This window comes from Engystomops pustulosus, chromosome 3 (assembly GCF_040894005.1).
Source record: "Engystomops pustulosus chromosome 3, aEngPut4.maternal, whole genome shotgun sequence".
NCBI classification, from domain to species: domain Eukaryota; kingdom Metazoa; phylum Chordata; class Amphibia; order Anura; family Leptodactylidae; genus Engystomops; species Engystomops pustulosus.
The window spans coordinates 231,716,633-231,735,487 of record NC_092413.1 but is presented as its reverse complement, the minus strand read 5'-3'; the positions used below and the strand labels follow the sequence as shown (position 1 = coordinate 231,735,487).

At 46.3% G+C, this 18,855-nt stretch overlaps 2 protein-coding genes across 2 annotated transcripts; one reads left to right on the top strand and one right to left on the bottom strand.

Moving 5' to 3' along the window:
• Nucleotides 1-1,902: 1,902 nt before the first annotated feature.
• LOC140123003 (serine/threonine-protein kinase SBK1-like) lies at nucleotides 1,903-6,704 on the bottom strand. Its single transcript, XM_072144253.1, has 5 exons — nucleotides 6,681-6,704; nucleotides 6,408-6,533; nucleotides 4,230-4,389; nucleotides 3,488-3,690; nucleotides 1,903-3,350 (listed from the first exon to the last, which is right to left on the bottom strand). The coding sequence occupies exons 1-5, from the start codon at nucleotides 6,702-6,704 to the stop codon at nucleotides 2,655-2,657; spliced, it is 1,209 nt and encodes a 402-aa protein (XP_072000354.1). The 3' UTR covers nucleotides 1,903-2,654.
• A 5,806-nt stretch (nucleotides 6,705-12,510) lies between these two features.
• Nucleotides 12,511-17,914, top strand: LOC140123002 (serine/threonine-protein kinase SBK1-like). Its single transcript, XM_072144252.1, has 4 exons — nucleotides 12,511-12,534; nucleotides 16,097-16,256; nucleotides 16,796-16,998; nucleotides 17,106-17,914. Exons 1-4 carry the CDS (start codon nucleotides 12,511-12,513, stop codon nucleotides 17,829-17,831), a joined length of 1,113 nt encoding a protein of 370 aa, XP_072000353.1. The 3' UTR covers nucleotides 17,832-17,914.
• Nucleotides 17,915-18,855: the final 941 nt, after the last annotated feature.

Genomic DNA, 18,855 nt, shown 5'->3' with positions numbered 1-18,855 from the left:
AGGAATACCGGACTGCCACAGGAATGCCACAGGAACGTAAGAACACCACAGGAATACAGGACCGCCACAGGAATACAGGACCTCCACGGGGATACAGGACCGCCACGGGGATACAGGACCGCCTCAGGGATACAGGAGCGCCACAGGAATACCGGACCACCACAGGAATACAGGACCGCCACAGGAATGCCACAGGAACGTAGGAACACCACAGGAATGCCACAGGAACAAAGGAATGCCACAGGAACGTAGGAACACCACAGGAACACCGGACAGCCACAGGAATGCCACAGGAACGCAGGAATGCCACAGGGAAACACAAGAAACAGAGGAACACTGGATTACCGACACACAGAGGAATCCTGGAAACCTCTCATAGGCCCCACATTGAAGGGAACAGTACCCTCCCCTTTAGGGCCCCTCTTCTTCTTCAGCCTCTTCTTCCTCTTCTTCTTCCTCCAATTCATCTTGGTGGTGGGATACCTGAGGAGGAAAGCAGAGACAGGACAAACCCCGATGAGATGCTAGGACCAGGCAGGGAACAAGCTGAGGATATCCTGGAGACGTCTGGAGGGTCCTTTGGCCAGGAGACGGGCTCTGATAATTTGCACTGCCTATTCTGCAAGCAGTACGGACGGAGGCTGAAGTGGCCGGAGCAGCACTGGGAAGCTGCGGAGGTTGGGTTGGCACTTGGGAGGCCGGAGCTGCGGAGGCTAAGTTGGCCTTTGGGAGGCCAGAGACTCTAGGTAGTCCGGAGACTCTGGGTTGGCCTGAGACTCTGGAGGGGCCTCTGGGAAGACCGGAGACTCTGGATGGGGCCTCTGGGAAGGCCGGAGACTCTGGAGGGGCCTCTGGGAAGGCCGGAAACTCTGGAGGGGCCTCTGGGAAGACGGGAGACTCTGGAGGAGCCTTTGGGAAGGCCGGAGACACTGGAGCGGTCTCTGCGAAGGCCGGAGACACTGGAGGGGCCTCTGGGAAGGCCGGAAACTCTGGAGGGGTGTCTGAGAAGGCCCGAGACTCTGGAGGAGCCTTTGGGAAGGGTGAAGACTCTGGAGGGGCCTCTGGGAAGGCCGGAGACTCTGGAGCGGTCTCTGCGAAGGCCGGAGACACTGGAGGGGCCTCTGGGAAGGCCGGAGACACTGGAGGGGCCTCTGGGAAGGCCAGAGACTCTGGAGGGGCCTCTGGGAAGGCCGGAGACTCTGGAGGGGCCTCTGGGAAGGCCGGAGACTCTGCAGGGGCCTGTGGGAAGATCGAAGACTCTGCAGGGGCCTCTGGGAAGATCGGAGGCTCTGCAGGGGCCTCTGGGAAGATTGGAGACTCTAGAGCGGCCTCTGGGAAGGCCGAAGACTCTGGAACGGCCTCTGGGAAGGCCGGAGACTGGAGCGGCCTCTGGGAAGGCCGGAGACTGGAGCGACTCTTAGCAGGCCGGAGACTGGAGCGGCTCTTAGCAGGCCGGAGACTGGAAGGGCAGGCGTGGAAGCCAGACTTGAGGTTGCTGGAACACGGAGCAGATTTCTGCCAGTAATGTGGTATGGGTAGCCGTGACCGGGTCACCACTATACCACAAAGGAGTAGCCCAGGCCAGGGCCTCTCCGGAGAGCAAACAAAAGACAAACGCCCCCTTAGAGCGTTTAAGGCTAGGAGAGTCGACGCCCGCGCACCCTAGTAACTGCAGCGCGCGTCCTAGTACAGAAGGAGACGTGCGGCCTACTCGGGACTGACACAGAGCCAGGAGCCCGAAGAGGTGAGTACGGGCCGGGGGGCATAGGTGCCACATCGAAGGGCATGGGCGCGACACTAACCTTAACTATTGAGCATCATATGGTTTTTATAGACATTTCCCATCAGTTCTAGTTTCTCGTATCATTCTGTTTAAAAAGAAATAAACAAGATCCTAAAAATAATCATCATCTGGGACACCTAGAAAAAACAAAATCATTATCTGGGTCGGGTAAGAAAATATTATACATTTCTATATAAAAGGTCAACTTTACCTTGGACGTCCGCTCCACTTTGTGCTCCTCCTCATCTTCTCTGCTCGGTCATCACTTTTTCACCCTGTCCAGCAGAAAGACAAAACCCTCAAGAGAAAAAACTATTAAAACTTTCCAAATTTAAAACTGTAAAACTGATCCATGTCCTAAAAAAGTTCTCAAGAAACATTTCAATTAAAACAAACTTTTCAGAAAAAAGAAGTTCTGCAGCTGCTCCTGTCCTCCACCACCTTCTCCTATATCTGGAGATCTAGTTGGTCACATCCCTCTTACCTACATATTCCTTCCTTCTCCATTGCTGTGGGCACAAAAACTCTCTTTTTAATTAAATTATTACTAGTTCTGGAGAATTGTATTCAGTTTAGTGGATGTGTTACTAAGAAAACCTGGACAGATACATTGTAGGACCTTCTGGGAGATGGACTCTACTCAGTAGTGAAGGTGAACTGCAGGTCCTTCCATCACCTTCCATTTCTAAACGACCTGAAGATCCATCCTCCAGGATACATATAACTAATATGTAATAATATAATAACCAATGATTGTATTGGAACTTGTGATACATTACTCATGTTTGATGAAGCTCCATGCGGTTCTCAAGGCTGTAGACCTCTCCACAATTCCAGCCACCAGGATCCTTTGGGGTCCCACAAAGACGTCTCAAATCTCCACCTCAGATCCCAGAGTCAATGTAAAATGTTCTTCCAGGACCATGAAAACTGGATTGTTCTCCTCAATAGCAGCGCATGGTGTGGTTTCCTCCTCACCAGGTACGTTAACTACCTGAAACTGTTCCTCGTCAGTATCACCAACCTCATAGACATCAGCCTTCCAAGGAAAATTGAGGTAATTCAGGATGGAGAGAACTGAATGCCGTGAAGTCGGGTCTTGAGTGAGGAGCTGGCTCAGCATAGTTATCGCTTCTGGTGTGAATTCTCTCCAAACCACCGGTGGAGGAAAGTGGCTTGGACTACTCTGCCAGGAAACGTAGTCTCGGTACATCTTGTCTGCATGAATAGCGCGTCTCCAGGGAAAGTAACCTGTCAGGATGACAAAAAGAAGTACCCCAAAAGCCCAGGTGTCTATACCAGGGAACAGGATCAAGTATTCACCATCTCTGAGGTCACATAACTCGGGAGACATATACGGTATTATATGAGACATGGATCCGACCAGACTGCCTACAGCTTGGGTTAGGCCAAAGTCCCCGAGCTTGATTTCATGGCAGTCTTTGTCCATGAGGAGAACATTGTCCGGCTTCAGGTCCCTGTGCACCAAACCTTTCTCATGCATGAAGTCCAAAGCCCTGGAGATCTGCATCGCACATCTTTTCACAACATCTTCTGGAAGTCCAACCTGCAGAAACAAGAAGAATCCTGAGTGACACTTGTTACACCTTGTACATGGTTATCGGACAGCGGAGGAGATGCTGGGGGTCAGTGCACAGAATAAGAAGATGTTGTATAGAGAAGATATGAAGAAGCCTTTCTTACCTCAGACTGGATGAGATGATGTAGTGTTCCTGCCGGGGCGAGCTCTTGGGTCATCACGTAATAATCCATTGTGTTAATGAAAATCGGATACGTGGTAATGAATCCAAGGTTCTCCGAGAGGGAGATGGACAAGGACAGCTCCATGAGGAACGCTTCTATCTTGGTCCTGTCCTTCCTCACCAGCTTCAAAGCCAATGGTTTACCTGAAGAACAGAAGAATCAGATGTTACCTCCAGGATCTCACATGGAAACCTTATTTCATCACCTCTGGTCATAGAAGAGGTGGATCCCACTAATATCAGTGGATTTCAACGTGTCCAACTTTGTTATTCCTATAGGAGATGAGCCACCAGCAGGGATGTCCGGCAGTGGGATCTCCCTCTTGTGATGTCTGAGGCCTCCTGAATGTACAGAAGGGATAAGAACCTCAAGCAGGGAACACGGCAAGAACTTCACTATTTATTCTTTCCCAACACAACCAGGGGCTCTCTGTTATATCCAGACACATAAGACGTCTTCTGCCAACACTACTGACTACAATAGAACAAGTCAAGGAATGGACAAGTTAGAACTTCCTGATCCTCATCTCCCCCATTTATGTATCCGGAGGAAGTTCAATGGAAAATCGTGAGTCCCCATGAACAGATTCACTGCAATCAGCAGGTTTGGAGGATTTCCATCTCCTGTGTATGAGAGACTTCAGTCTACATGTATGTCCAGCTTTATCACCTTGTGCACTTACCTGTAATCTTGTCCTGTGCCAGCAGGACCTGACCATAGGTCCCATGACCGAGCCTCTGGACAATCCTATAGCACTCGGTGATTTCATCCACCTCCACGGTTTGGAAACATGGATCCATTGTGGCTGCAGAATGTGTGAGGCTTGGTCCTTGGTAAATGGTCTACAAAAACCAAAACTGCAGATTACTGATAGGAACAGAGAAGGTTCAGTGTAACATCATGTACTGATCACAATCCGGCCCAATATGGGAATATACTGGAAACCCTCCAGAACGCGACACACAGGTCCATGTGTGCCACAGAGAGACAACTTCTCACTGAGAACAATGAGCTCGCTAGCGCCCCCTACTCCGGTGCAGTATCCTACCATTAGCTCTGATGTAGGGACGGGTTCTGCTGCGTCGCTGCCTTCTCTTCCATAGAGACACATTAGTTCCCTCTATACATTGTTATATAACACAATATTTACAAATACACAGTTACATCCCAGAAAAGTTACAATTCTCCTTCATTCCCTCCAGGATCAGTGTGTACAGTGTGAGGATCCTATAGACCTCCCTATGTGATAGTGTTATCTCTTTCCTCACCATCTCCTTCTATCTCTTCCATTATATAAACTTTATGCCCTGAATCATGGAAGTGTTTTCCTCTTGTAGTTTCTTCAGGTGTTTGGTTTTCCTAATCTCCATCAGTTCTCTGTGCTCATCTCCTTATGGCTGAGTGGGGATCATTCAGTCTAATGATTGTTTGCCCAATATCCAGATTACCACATGGTCGCTATAACCACATGTTACTTTATTACATTTGCAGGTAAAATACCCCCTGATGTTACATTGTGTCCTGCCATAAGATGTTTCTCCTTTTATTATTGATGAGACTCTTGGCATTAGACATGGACATGTGCCTGGTTATTAGTGATTATTTCGGGGTCTTTTCCTCCTTTGGGGGTCTGTATATTCTGGTTCATTGCCTAAAGATCTTTTTCAAATGTAAATTGTGGAGGGAAAATTTCTATCCACCACAAAGACTCCACCAAATATAGAAAGAGATAAATAGAGATACAAAACATAAGAGAAGAAATAAAGTCCTACAGAGAGAGAGCTAAAAAGTACAGAGGAAGTCGGATGTTATTCCTTTATATTTGGAGAGACATAGAATGCGGTAAAGATACAATTTTCTAATCACTTACATTACAAGATACATTTCCATGTCTAATGCCAAAATTATTCAATAAATAAAAGGAGAAACATCTGACAAGAGGACACAATGTAACACCAGAGGTTATTTTACCTCCAATACCACAAGTAATGGGTGCAGTATAGTGTATAGGGGGGGGGGGGGGCTGGATATTGGGCAAAAATTAAGGCAGATGAAAATTAGACTTAATGATCCCCCTCAGTCATGAGCACAAACATCACACAAAGAAACTACAAAAGAATCATGAAAAAGGAAAACCTGGAGAAGTGACAGCAGTGAATCCCATGACTCCGGGTATAATGTATGTCACCTATGTTATGTATAATAGAAGAGATGGAAGAAGATGGTGAGGAAAGAGTTAAATCTCTGCTATTCCACAGGGAGGTCTATTGGATCCTCACACACAGGTCCCAGGGGATGGAGAATGGGAATTGTAACTTATCAGTGTTTGTGTAAAGTAACTGTGTATTTGTAAATATTGTGCTATATAACAATGTATAGGGACAATGTACTGTATAGAGACAATGTATAGGGACAATGTATAGGGACGATGTATAGAGAATGTGTAGCGACACAGCAGGAAAGATGTAATAGGAATATAACGACCAGTGAACCTGCCCCTGTATTAGAGCTATGTGTAAGATACTGCACGTGCTGGAGATAGGGGGCGCTAGTGAGCTCCTGGCTCTCAGTAGCTCGGTGCCTCTCTGCTGATTACATGGAGATTTTGTATCACTGGATGTTTCTATATCTTGCAGTAATGAGAAATAATGTAATGAAACATATAAGAAATGTAACAATATCCTGATGTTACTGAATAGAAATACTTGATATATGAAGTAAAGGGGAGAAGATGGAACCTTCCATAATATCACCCGGAGAAAACGTGGATGAGCAGAACGTGGCCACAACCAGCAGTGGAGAAAACCCCAAACCCATCAGTAATAACATCTAGCAGAAAGCCCTGGGGGCCCGGTCTCACCTTAGTTCTGTGGTTCTGGTTCTGGTGAAGATGTTCTCCGGTCCAGTTGATGTCTCCGAGTAGATGAATGAAGTCGCTGTTGGATGTTCCAGGATAAGAAGACACTTGTGTCCTCTCTGAGCTTATCTGAGAGATTCTCCAGAATAACCTGAGTGACCCATCTCCTACCTGGATGTTATATACAGGAGCAGCTCCATGGCCTGGAGGTCACTGCCCATCTAGGACCATTAGGAGGACATCAAGACGCCATTGAGATGATAATGAAGTCCTCACCTTGTCCAGTCTTGGAGACCCCATTGTTATGGAATGAGAGGACCTGGATCAGAACACAAGGGGTCCGGGAGGGTCCACCTCACCAGTGTTTACAGTTAGGAAATTGCTAATGACATTAATTATCTTCACTTTTGTCTCGTCTCATGTTCTCCTGATGTCACCAAAACAGAAACTCTGCCCATGTTTATAGGGAAATAGACATTTTATAGCCGGACATTGTCTGGAGGGTCCGGACCCTTAAAAGGGGTCACCATCTAATGTGGAATATTCTCCTCTAATGTCACATCCAGATCCACAATTATCTGATAAATGTGTCCTATAAAGCGGCTGAGACCCCCCCCCCCCCCATACACATACAATATGGGTGCAGCCTCCTCCTTCAGCTCCTGCTATGGGAGAAGATGGGGACATCTCCATACACATAAGATGAGCGGCCGCTTCCCCCAATATTACTCCCCTGTGTCTGACGCCGTCCTGTCCGAGTACAGAGACCCCCCACATGTGGCCGTTACTTCTCCCGAGTACAGAGACCCCCCACATGTGGCCGTTACTTCTCCCGAGTGCAGAGACCCCCCACATGTGGCCGTTACTTCTCCCGAGTGCAGAGACCCCCCACATGTGGCCGTTACTTCTCCTGAGTGCAGAGACCCCCCACATGTGGCCGTTACTTCTCCCGAGTACAGAGACCCCCCACATGTGGCCGTTACTTCTCCCGAGTGCAGAGACCCCCCACATGTGGCCGTTACTTCTCCCGAGTGCAGAGACCCCCCACATGTGGCCGTTACTTCTCCCGAGTGCAGAGACCCCCCACATGTGGCCGTTGCTTCTCCCGAGTACAGAGACCCCCCACATTTGGCCGTTACTTCTCCCGAGTACAGAGACCCCCCACATGTGGCCGTTACTTCTCCCGAGTGCAGAGACCCCCCCACATCTGGCCGTTACTTCGCCCGAGTACAGAGACCCCCCACATGTGGCCGTTACTTCTCCTGAGTGCAGAGACCCCCCACATGTGGCCGTTACTTTGCCCGAGTGCAGAGACCCCCCACATGTGGCCGTTACTTCGCCCGAGTGCAGAGACCCCCCACATGTGGCCGTTACTTCGCCCGAGTGCAGAGACCCCCCACATTTGGCTGTTACTTCTCCCGAGTACAGAGACCCCCACATGTGGCCGTTACTTCTCCCGAGTGCAGAGACCCCCCACATGTGGCCGTTACTTCTCCCGAGTACAGAGACCCCCCACATGTGGCCGTTACTTCTCCCGAGTGCAGAGACCCCCCACATGTGGCTGTTACTTCTCCCGAGTGCAGAGACCCCCCACATGTGGCCGTTACTTCCCCCGAGTACATAGACCCCCTACATGTGGCTGTTACTTGTTTTATGGGGGCACAGCGAGGCGCAGGAGGGAAGGGGGGACCTGCAGGGACCCTAATGTGGGAAAATGTATCATTTTTGCATCGCGTCTTCCAGGTGGCAGAACATTGTTACTTTTTGGCTGCGGAGTCGGCTGATGTCTTGTTTTCTGTACATTGTAACAGTTTCATTCTGCAGTACAATAATAATAGTCCAATAATTATTTACTGTTATTCTACGGGTTGTTATGGACGCGGTGATACTATATATATATATGTGTGGGGTTTGTGTTAGGATTTAGATGTTTTTTAGCATTATATGTCTCTTTATATGTTATGGGGCTTATGGGCATTTTTATAGATTTTTTGCTTTATTTTTTATTATATATTTAGGGTCCTGGCTGTGATATGGCGGCACCCATGCGTTGCTGTCACTTACCTGCCAAGGGGTTACCACCCATGATTGACGCTGGTCACGCGCTGTCAGCCCCGGGGAGGGGGTTATCCGCATTACGCTATGTATGGAGCCATCGTAACATCCAGACCAGACATGTGACATCAGATACAGGACCTGTAGTTCCGGAGGTGACGATACAGAATCCACACTAAGGTCCATTACACATCTGCCGGGTGTGAATTACGTCACTAATGATGATGTATTTAGAGGGGCAACTGCCGGGACCCTCAGTGATGGGAATGGGGGTCCGGGGGGGTAAGGGCAGAGCAGTGACACTAATCATTCCCTCCATCCTGCCCCCCACACCACTCACATGGGGGCACTCCGGGCAGTTGTGGCCCCCCATTTCCTGTGATTGCTGAGGGTCTCAGCAATCAAAAATATTAATAAAAATGTTAAAAGTAAAAGTTACAATCCCCCCCCTTCCTGTAGATCACATATAAGAACAAATAACCAGTAACAACCAGAATCATGTTGGGTTTTTATTTCTCCGCACTTGGAATTAGTTTCCAGCACTTTCCATGGAATAGTAAATGGCGCCAATAAAAAGAACAATTTGTTCTACGGATCAGAAGCCCCGAGACATCTCACATCCATGTAATAATAATAATGTTATCACTTGTAGACTACATTCACACTGCCGCATGGGGGGCGTATGTACAGCCGATATACGTCCCCCATAGACGGCAATGGGCGCACGGTGACCTACGGGAGCACACGTGCGACACCGTACGGCTCCGTACCCCGGAAAAAGATAGGAAATGTCCTATCTCTCTCCGTAGTACGGCGCCGTGCGCCATATGTTCCTATGGAGAGGGGCGGGGGTGAGCTGCGTGCTACGGTACAGCGAGCAACGGCAGTGTGAATGCAGCCATAGAATGAGGGGAGTAAAAAAAAAAAGAAAGTATATACATATATAGAGGATATGGCGGTAGTATATAGAGGTTATGGCGGTAGTATATAGAGGATATGGCGGTAGTATATAGAGGATATGGCGGTAGTATATAGAGGATATGGTGGTAGTATATAGAGGATATGACGGTAGTATATAGAGGATATGACGGTAGTATATAGAGGATATGGTGGTAGTATATAGAGGATATGACGGTAGTATATAGAGGATATGGTGGTAGTATATAGAGGATATGACGGTAGTATATAGAGGATATGGCGGTAGTATATAGAGGATATGGCGGTAGTATATAGAGGATATGGCGGTAGTATATAGAGGTTATGGCGGTAGTATATATAGGATATGGCGGTAGTATATAGAGGATATGGCGGTAGTATATAGAGGATATGGCGGTAGTATATAGAGGATATGGTGGTAGTATATAGAGGATATGACGGTAGTATATAGAGGATATGGCGGTAGTATATAGAGGATATGGCGGTAGTATATAGAGGATATGGCGGTGGTATGTAGAGGATATGGCGGAAGTATATAGAGGATATGGCGGTAGTATGTAGAGGATATGACGATAGTATATAGAGGATATGGCGGTAGTATATAGAGGATATGGCGGTAGTATATACAGGGATATGGCGGTAGTATGTACAGGGATATGGCGGTAGTATATAGAGGATATGGCGGTAGTATATAGGGGATATGGCGGTAGTATGTACAGGGATATGGCGGTAGTATATAGAGGATATGGCGGTAGTATATAGGGGATATGGCGGTAGTATATAGAGGATATGGTGGTAGTATATAGAGGATATGGTGGTAGTATATAGAGGATATGGCGGTAGTATATAGAGGATATGGCGGTAGTATGTAGAGGATATGGCGGTGGTATGTAGAGGATATGGCGGTGGTATGTAGAGGATATGGCGGTAGTATATAGAGGATATGACGGTAGTATATAGAGGATATGGCGGTAGTATGTAGAGGATATGGCGGTGGTATATAGAGGATATGGCGGTGGTATGTAGAGGATATGGCGGTGGTATGTAGAGGATATGGCGGTAGTATATAGGGGATATGGCGGTAGTATATAGAGGATATGGTGGTAGTATATAGAGGATATGGTGGTAGTATATAGAGGATATGGCGGTAGTATATAGAGGATATGGCGGTAGTATGTAGAGGATATGGCGGTGGTATGTAGAGGATATGGCGGTGGTATGTAGAGGATATGGCGGTAGTATATAGAGGATATGACGGTAGTATATAGAGGATATGGCGGTAGTATGTAGAGGATATGGCGGTGGTATATAGAGGATATGGCGGTAGTATATAGAGGATATGGCGGTAGTATATAGAGGATATGGCGGTGGTATATAGAGGATATGGCGGTAGTATATAGAGGATATGGCGGTAGTATATAGAGGATATGGCGGTAGTATATAGAGGATATGGCGTTGGTATATAGAGGATATGGCGGTGGTATATAGAGGATATGGCGGTAGTATGTAGAGGATATGGCGGTAGTATGTAGAGGATATGGCGGTGGTATGTAGAGGATATGGCGGTGGTATGTAGAGGATATAGCGGTAGTATGTAGAGGATATGGCGGTGGTATGTAGAGGATATGGCGGTGGTATGTAGAGGATATGGCGGTAGTATATAGAGGATATGGCGGTGGTATATAGAGGATATGGCGGTAGTATATAGAGGATATGGCGGTAGTATGTAGAGGATATGGCGGTAGTATGTAGAGGATATGGCGGTAGTATGTAGAGGATATGGCGGTGGTATGTAGAGGATATGGCGGTGGTATGTAGAGGATATGGCGGTGGTATGTAGAGGATATGGCGGTGGTATGTAGAGGATATGGCGGTGGTATGTAGAGGATATGGCGGTGGTATATAGAGGATATGGTGGTATATAGAGGATATGGTGGTGGTATATAGAGGATATGGCGGTAGTATATAGAGGATATGGCGGTAGTATATAGAGGATATGGCGGTAGTATATACAGGGATATGACGGTAGTATATAGAGGATATGGCGGTAGTATATAGAGGATATGGCGGTAGTATATAGAGGATATGGCGGTAGTATATACAGGGATATGACGGTAGTATATAGAGGATATGGCGGTAGTATATGCAGGGATATGTACAGGGATATGGCGGTAGTATATAGAGGATATGGCGGTAGTATATACAGGGATATGACGGTAGTATATAGAGGATATGGCGGTAGTATATGCAGGGATATGTACAGGGATATGGCGGTAGTATATAGAGGATATGGCGGTAGTATATAGAGGATATGGCGGTAGTATATACAGGGATATGACGGTAGTATATAGAGGATATGGCGGTAGTATATAGAGGATATGGCGGTGGTATATAGAGGATATGGCGGTGGTATATAGAGGATATGGCGGTAGTATATACAGGGATATGATGGTAGTATATCGAGGATATGGCGGTAGTATATGCAGGGATATGTACAGGGATATGGCGGTAGTATATACAGGGATATGGCGGTAGTATATACAGGGATATGACGGTAGTATATAGAGGATATGGCGGTAGTATATAGAGGATATGGCGGTGGTATATAGAGGATATGGCGGTGGTATATAGAGGATATGGCGGTAGTATATACAGGGATATGACGGTAGTATATAGAGGATATGGCGGTAGTATATGCAGGGATATGTACAGGGATATGGCGGTAGTATATACAGGGATATGGCGGTAGTAGTAGAGCTGAAGGAGGAGGCTGCACCCATATTGTATGTGTATGGGGGGGGGGGGGTCTCAGCCGCTTTATAGGACACATTTATCAGATAATTGTGGATCTGGATGTGACATTAGAGGAGAATGTTCCACATTAGATGGTGACCCCCTTTATGGGTCCGGACCCTCCAGACAATGTCCTGCTATAAAATGTCTATTTCCCTATAAACATGGGCGGAGCTTCTGTTTTGGTGACATCAGGAGAACATGAGACGAGACAAAAGTGAAGATAATTAATGTCATTAGCAATTTCCTAACTGTAAACACTGGTGAGGTGGACCCTCCCGGACCCCTCGTGTTCTGATCCAGGTCCTCTCATTCCATAACAATGGGGTCTCCAAGACTGGACAAGGTGAGGACTTCATTATCATCTCAATGGCGTCTTGATGTCCTCCTAATGGTCCTAGATGGGCAGTGACCTCCGGTTCTGATTAACTCTTTCATGTCGCTATACTAAGGGCCCGATTCGCGTTTTCCCGACGTGTTACCCGAATATTTCCGATTTGCGCCGATTTCCCCTGAATTGCCCCGGGAGTTTGGCGCACGCGACGGAAATCGGGGGGCGTGGCAAAACGAATCGACTGCGGGGATACCAAATTTCTATAGGTTCTATAATGTTTTCATACATTTACAAAAATTAAAATCTGTACAAATTATTTTTTCTTTTTTTTGCCATCTTCCGGCGCTAATAACTTTTTCATACTTTGGTGTCCAGAGCTGTGGGTGGGGTCATTTTTTGCGACTTTTTATGATCTTTTCATTGCCATCATATTTTGGACTGTACAACCTTTTTATAACTTTTTCTATATTTTTAAAAATGGCAAAAAAGTGCCATTTTTTACTTTGACGCTATTTTCTGTTATGGGTTTAATCGCAGTAAAAAACAGTTATTATATTTTGATAGATCGGGTATTTTTGGATGCAGCGATACCCAATGTGTTTATAATAAATGTTAACGAGATCGCACTGGTTTCGGACGGCATCTTGGGTACTGTCCTCCATTAGTATTAGCCAGGGGTCACGCCGGGGGTCAAGCATTGTCCAGTTAATGTCACGATTCAAACTTCATTTTTTCTTCACCTGCCTGAAAGAGTTTCTCCTTGACACTTGTTTTAGATGATTGTTCTCTTTCGTATCCTACTTACCCGGTATCCTTTCGTATCCTACTTACCCGGTCCGTTCGCGATCCAGCGGCGCGTTCTGTGCACTGGATTCGGGTCCGGCCGAGATTCATCAAGGCAGTTCCTCCGACGTCCACGAGGTGGCGCTGCTGCGCTGAAGTTCCCTGAAATGCACTGAAGTTCACGATCCTATCCTGGATGAAGGTGAGTGCAAGCTCCGCGACACAATTTCCTTTGTAAATGCAGCGGTTTTTCCGAATCCGTCGGGTTTTCGTCCGGCCACGCCCACCGATTTCCGTCACGTGCATGCCAGCGCAGATGCACCAAAATCCCGGGGCAATTCAGGTACAATCGCCGCAAATAGGAAATATTCGGGTGACATGTCGGGAAAACGCGAATCGGGCCCTTAGTAAATGTACATTCCGTAGATAAACATGTCTGTAAACAAGGCCTATTAACTTTTTCCCAGATGTGCTGGTGAATACATTATGGCCAATAGCATTGCAGTATTCTATTCACGCCTCTTTGATGACTTTTCTGTCCTTTTTTGATATATACCACTGGTTGAGAAGATTTTTACATGCATTAAGAGACTGACGTGTATCTTGGTTTATGTTCAAGTTCCGGTACAGGGACAACCATGAAAGGGTTAATTTGAAAGTCACTGTACAACATGAAGGGCGGTAAAGCCCTAGATAAAAATCTAATTACTGTTTATTTATATCAGTTCTAGGGAAAGGAGGTTCAAAGAAGAGGGTGGGGGGAGCAGCACAATGAAAAAACGAATTTAAAATTCAAGGTGGGTGCAAGCTTCACAAGGATCCGGATCCAAATCCCACTCATCATGCTTGAAAATGGCTGCATAGAGACAGCCGAAACATTGCATCTGCCCACTGGCGAAATAAAAACACTGAATTTTCCACGGAGTGCTGCTTCCTTGTCTTGTATCTTCAGTTCTAGGGAAAGGAGGGTTATTTGAATTTTTAGGTTATTATTATAATTTTTTTTAAACTTTATTTTTTACTATTTCTCAGACTCCCTGGGGTACTTTACCCTAGGTTATCTGATCGATCCTATCATATACTACAGTATGGCAGTATATGGGGATTTTCCTCCTCATTCATTACAATGTGCTGATAGCACATTGTAATGATAGGGTTAACACAAGTCAGCCTTGGGTCTTCAGAAGACCCGAGGCTGTAACAGCGATGGATTACCACTCCCCGATGACTATCCCGAGCAAGATGGCGGCTTTACACTGATCACAGGTGTTACCGGTAAGTCTTTGCTGTAATGTGTAGCAAAGACTTACCGGCTATGGAGGGGGCTCAGCCTGTGATCTCTCTCCATGCACCGGGACCCGTTGCGCGCCGTACTATTACAGCATGCGCCAGTAAGGGGTTAATAAACTAACATGTGCATTATATAGTGACCATGTGGTAATCTGGATATTGGGCAAACAATCATTAGACTGAATGACCCCCACTCAGCCATAAGGAGATGAGCACAAAGAACTGATGGAGATTAGGAAAACCAAACACCTGAAGAAACTACAAGAGGAAAACACTTCCATGATTCAGGGCATAAAGTTTATATAATGGAAGAGATAGAAGGAGATGAGGAGGAAAGAGATAACACTATCACATAGGGAGGTCTATAGGATCCTCACACTGTACACACTGATCCTGGAGGGAATGAAGGAGAATTGTAACTTTTCTGGGATGTAACTGTGTATTTGTAAATATTGTGTTATATAACAATGTATAGAGGGAACTAATGTGTCTCTATGGAAGAGAAGGCAGCGCCGCAGCAGAACCTGTCCCTACATCAGAGCTAATGGTGCGATACTGCACATGTCAGAGTAAGGGGGCGCTAGCGAGCTCATTGTTCTGTGGGAAGTTGTCTCTCTGCAGCACAATCTATATAACTATTTTAGCTTAAAGGACATCTACCAGCAGGATGAAGGATTGTAAACCAAGCACATGTACATACTAGTGTGTGCCCCCTCTAGCAGGATCTGCTCTTCCTTAATCTTCAGGCCCTTGTTTTTAATGAGAAAAAAAAAGCTTTAAAATTATGCAAATGAGCCCGCAGGGCTCCAGGCTCCATTAACACCTATGTAGCCTGAAGCCCCTCAGGCTTATGTGCATAATCTGAAAAAGGCCTTTTTTTTTTTTAAAACCCGGGGCATTAGAAGCTAGCAGAAGAGCAGTCACTGTACTTGGTTTACAATCCTTCATCCAGGTGGTTGATGTCCTTTAAATTGATGTGAAGTGAAATACTGGATAAGCTGTAATCTAATGAAAAGTATAAGAATAGAAACTCCATCTCCGAGAGGCTGTTATTAGTATCTGGAGTCTTCTCTGCTGTGTCCATATGACCGTATAATGACTATAAATAGTCTGGAGACGTCTATGACCCCCATACAGTAGGTTACTGCACCATATATAGAGAACAGATAACTCGGCACTGCTTATAGGTCAAATATTGAGGAGAATTTATTTAATCCACAATAAACATAACAATTCAACAAAAATTATTTTGCAACGTTTCAGTCTTATTAATTCAGACCTTCATCAGGCAGAGATTACAAGGTAGAAGTAGAAGTGGAGCTGAGATGCTGTGACCACTGGAGCGCAGGTGGAGAGGAGGACAGGCGGGTGCTCATCTCTCCAGCGGGGGCACCCGCTTCTCCAGTATATTCCCATATTCTGCAGGATTGTGATCAGTACATGATGTTACACTGAACCTTCTCTGTTCCTATCAGTAATCTGCAGTTTTTGGTTTTTGTAGACCATTTACCAAGGACCAAGCCTCACACATTCTGCAGCCACAACGGATCCATGTTTCCAAACCGTGGAGGTGGATGAAATCACCGAGTGCTATAGGATTGTCCAGAGGCTCGGTCATGGGACCTATGGTCAGGTCCTGCTGGCACAGGACAAGATTACAGGTAAGTGCACAAGGTGATAAAGCTGGACATACATGTAGACTGAAGTCTCTCATACACAGGAGATGGAAATCCTCCAAACCTGCTGATTGCAGTGAATCTGTTCATGGGGACTCACGATTTTCCATTGACCTTCCTCCGGATACATAAATGGGGGAGTTGAGGATCAGGAAGTTCTAACTTGTCCATTCCTTGTCTCGTTCTATTGTAGTCAGTAGTGTTGGCAGAAGACGTCTTATGTGTCTGGATATAACAGAGAGCCCCTGGTTGTGGTGGGAAAGAATAAATAGTGAAGTTCTTGCCGTGTTCCCTGCTTGAGGTTCTTATCCCTTCTGTACATTCAGGAGGCCTCAGACATCACAAGAGGGAGATCCCACTGCTGGACATCCCTGGTGGTGGCTCATCTCCTATAGGAATAACAGAGTTGGACACGTTGAAATCCACTGATATTAGTGGGATCCACCTCTTCTATGACCAGAGGTGATGAAATAAGGTTTCCATGTGAGATCCTGGAGGTAACATCTGATTCTTCTGTTCTTCAGGTAAACCATTGGCTTTGAAGCTGGTGAGGAAGGACAGGACCAAGATACAAGCGTTCCTCATGGAGCTGTCCTTGTCCATCTCCCTCTCGGAGAACCTTGGATTCATTACCACGTATCCGATTTTCATTAACACAATGGATTATTACGTGATGACCCAAGAGCTCGCCCCGGCAGGAACACTACATCATCTCATCCAGTCTGAGGTAAGAAAGGCTTCTTCATATCTTCTCTATACAACATCTTCTTATTCTGTGCACTGACCCCCAGCATCTCCTCCGCTGTCCGATAACCATGAACAAGGTGTAACAAGTGTCACTCAGGATTCCTCTGGTTTCTGCAGGTTGGACTTCCAGAAGATGTTGTGAAAAGATGTGCGATGCAGATCTCCAGGGCTTTGGACTTCATGCATGAGAAAGGTTTGGTGCACAGGGACCTGAAGCCGGACAATGTTCTCCTCATGGACAAAGACTGCCATCAAATCAAGCTCAGGGACTTTGGCCTAACCCAAGCTGTAGGCAGTCTGGTCGGATCCATGTCTCATATAATACCGTATATGTCTCCCGAGTTATGTGACCTCAGAGATGGTGAATACTTGATCCTGTTCCCTGGTATAGACACCTGGGCTTTTGGGGTACTTCTTTTTGTCATCCTGACAGGTTACTTTCCCTGGAGACGCGCTATTCATGCAGACAAGATGTACCGAGACTACGTTTCCTGGCAGAGTAGTCCAAGCCACTTTCCTCCACCGGTGGTTTGGAGAGAATTCACACCAGAAGCGATAACTATGCTGAGCCAGCTCCTCACTCAAGACCCGACTTCACGGCATTCAGTTCTCTCCGTCCTGAATTACCTCAATTTTCCTTGGAAGGCTGATGTCTATGAGGTTGGTGATACTGACGAGGAACAGTTTCAGGTAGTTAACGTACCTGGTGAGGAGGAAACCACACCATGTGCTGCTATAGAGGAGAACAATCCTGTTTTCATGGTCCTGGAAGAACATTTTACATTGACTCTTGGATCTGAGGTGGAGATTTGAGACGTCTTTGTGGGACCCCAAAGGATCCTGGTGGCTGGAATTCTGGAGAGGTCTACAGCCTTGAGAACCGCATGGAGCTTCATCAAACATGAGTAATGTATCACAAGTTCCAATACAATCATTGGTTATTATATTATTACATATTAGTTATATGTATCCTGGAGGATGGATCTTCAGGTCGTTTAGAAATGGAAGGTGATGGAAGGACCTGCAGTTCACCTTCACTACTGAGTAGAGTCCATCTCCCAGAAGGTCCTACAATGTATCTGTCCAGGTTTTGTTAATAACTTCCACTAATAACATCCAGCAATGGAGAAGGAAGGACCATAATATGTAGGTAAGAGGGATGTGACCAACTAGATCTCCAGATATAGGAGAAGGTGGTGGAGGACAGGAGCAGCTGCAGAACTTCATTTTTCTGAAGAGTTTCTTTTAATTGAAATGTTTCTTGAGAACTTTTTTAGGACATGGATCAGTTTTAAATTTGGAAAGTTTTAATTGTTTTTTCTCTTGAGGGTTTTGTCTTTCTGCTGGACAGGGTGAATAAGCGATGACCGAGCAGAGAAGATGAGGAGGAGCACAAAGTGGAGCGGACGTCCAAGGTAAAGTTGACCTTTTATATAGAAATGTGAGATATTTTCTTACCCGACCCAGATAATGATTTTGTTTTTTTAGGTTTCCCAGATGATGATTAGTTTTAGGATCTCGTTTATTTCTTTTCATACTGAAAGATACGAGAAACTAGAACTGATGGGAAATGTCTATAATAACCAGATGATGCTCCATAGTGAAGGTCAGGAGAAGTTACTGTTCTCATCATCTGCTGATCGTCGCCTCCTGGTGGTGGGGCAGGCAGGTGTCCCGGCCAGGCAGGTGTCCCGGCCAGGCAGGTGTCCCGGCCAGGCAGGTGTCCCGGCCAGGCAGGTGTCCCGGCCAGGCAGGTGTCCCGGCCAGGCAGGTGGTTACAATGTTGCAGTTTCCTTCCCTCTGAGACGTTGTGGACGATGGTCTCCAGTGATGATCT

Bases quoted from the DNA above. Each gene is read 5' to 3' on its own strand.
- LOC140123003 (XM_072144253.1), bottom strand. From the start codon at position 6,704: ATGGGGTCTCCAAGACTGGACAAG. The intron at 6,534-6,680 runs GTGAGGACTTCA...AGAATCTCTCAG, and splicing joins GGTCTCCAAGACTGGACAAG to ATAAGCTCAGAGAGGACACA. The intron at 3,691-4,229 runs GTAAGTGCACAA...TCTGTTCTTCAG, and splicing joins GGCACAGGACAAGATTACAG to GTAAACCATTGGCTTTGAAG.
- LOC140123002 (XM_072144252.1), top strand. From the start codon at position 12,511: ATGGGGTCTCCAAGACTGGACAAG. The intron at 16,257-16,795 runs GTAAGTGCACAA...TCTGTTCTTCAG, and splicing joins GGCACAGGACAAGATTACAG to GTAAACCATTGGCTTTGAAG. The intron at 16,999-17,105 runs GTAAGAAAGGCT...AGGTGTAACAAG, and splicing joins ATCATCTCATCCAGTCTGAG to TGTCACTCAGGATTCCTCTG.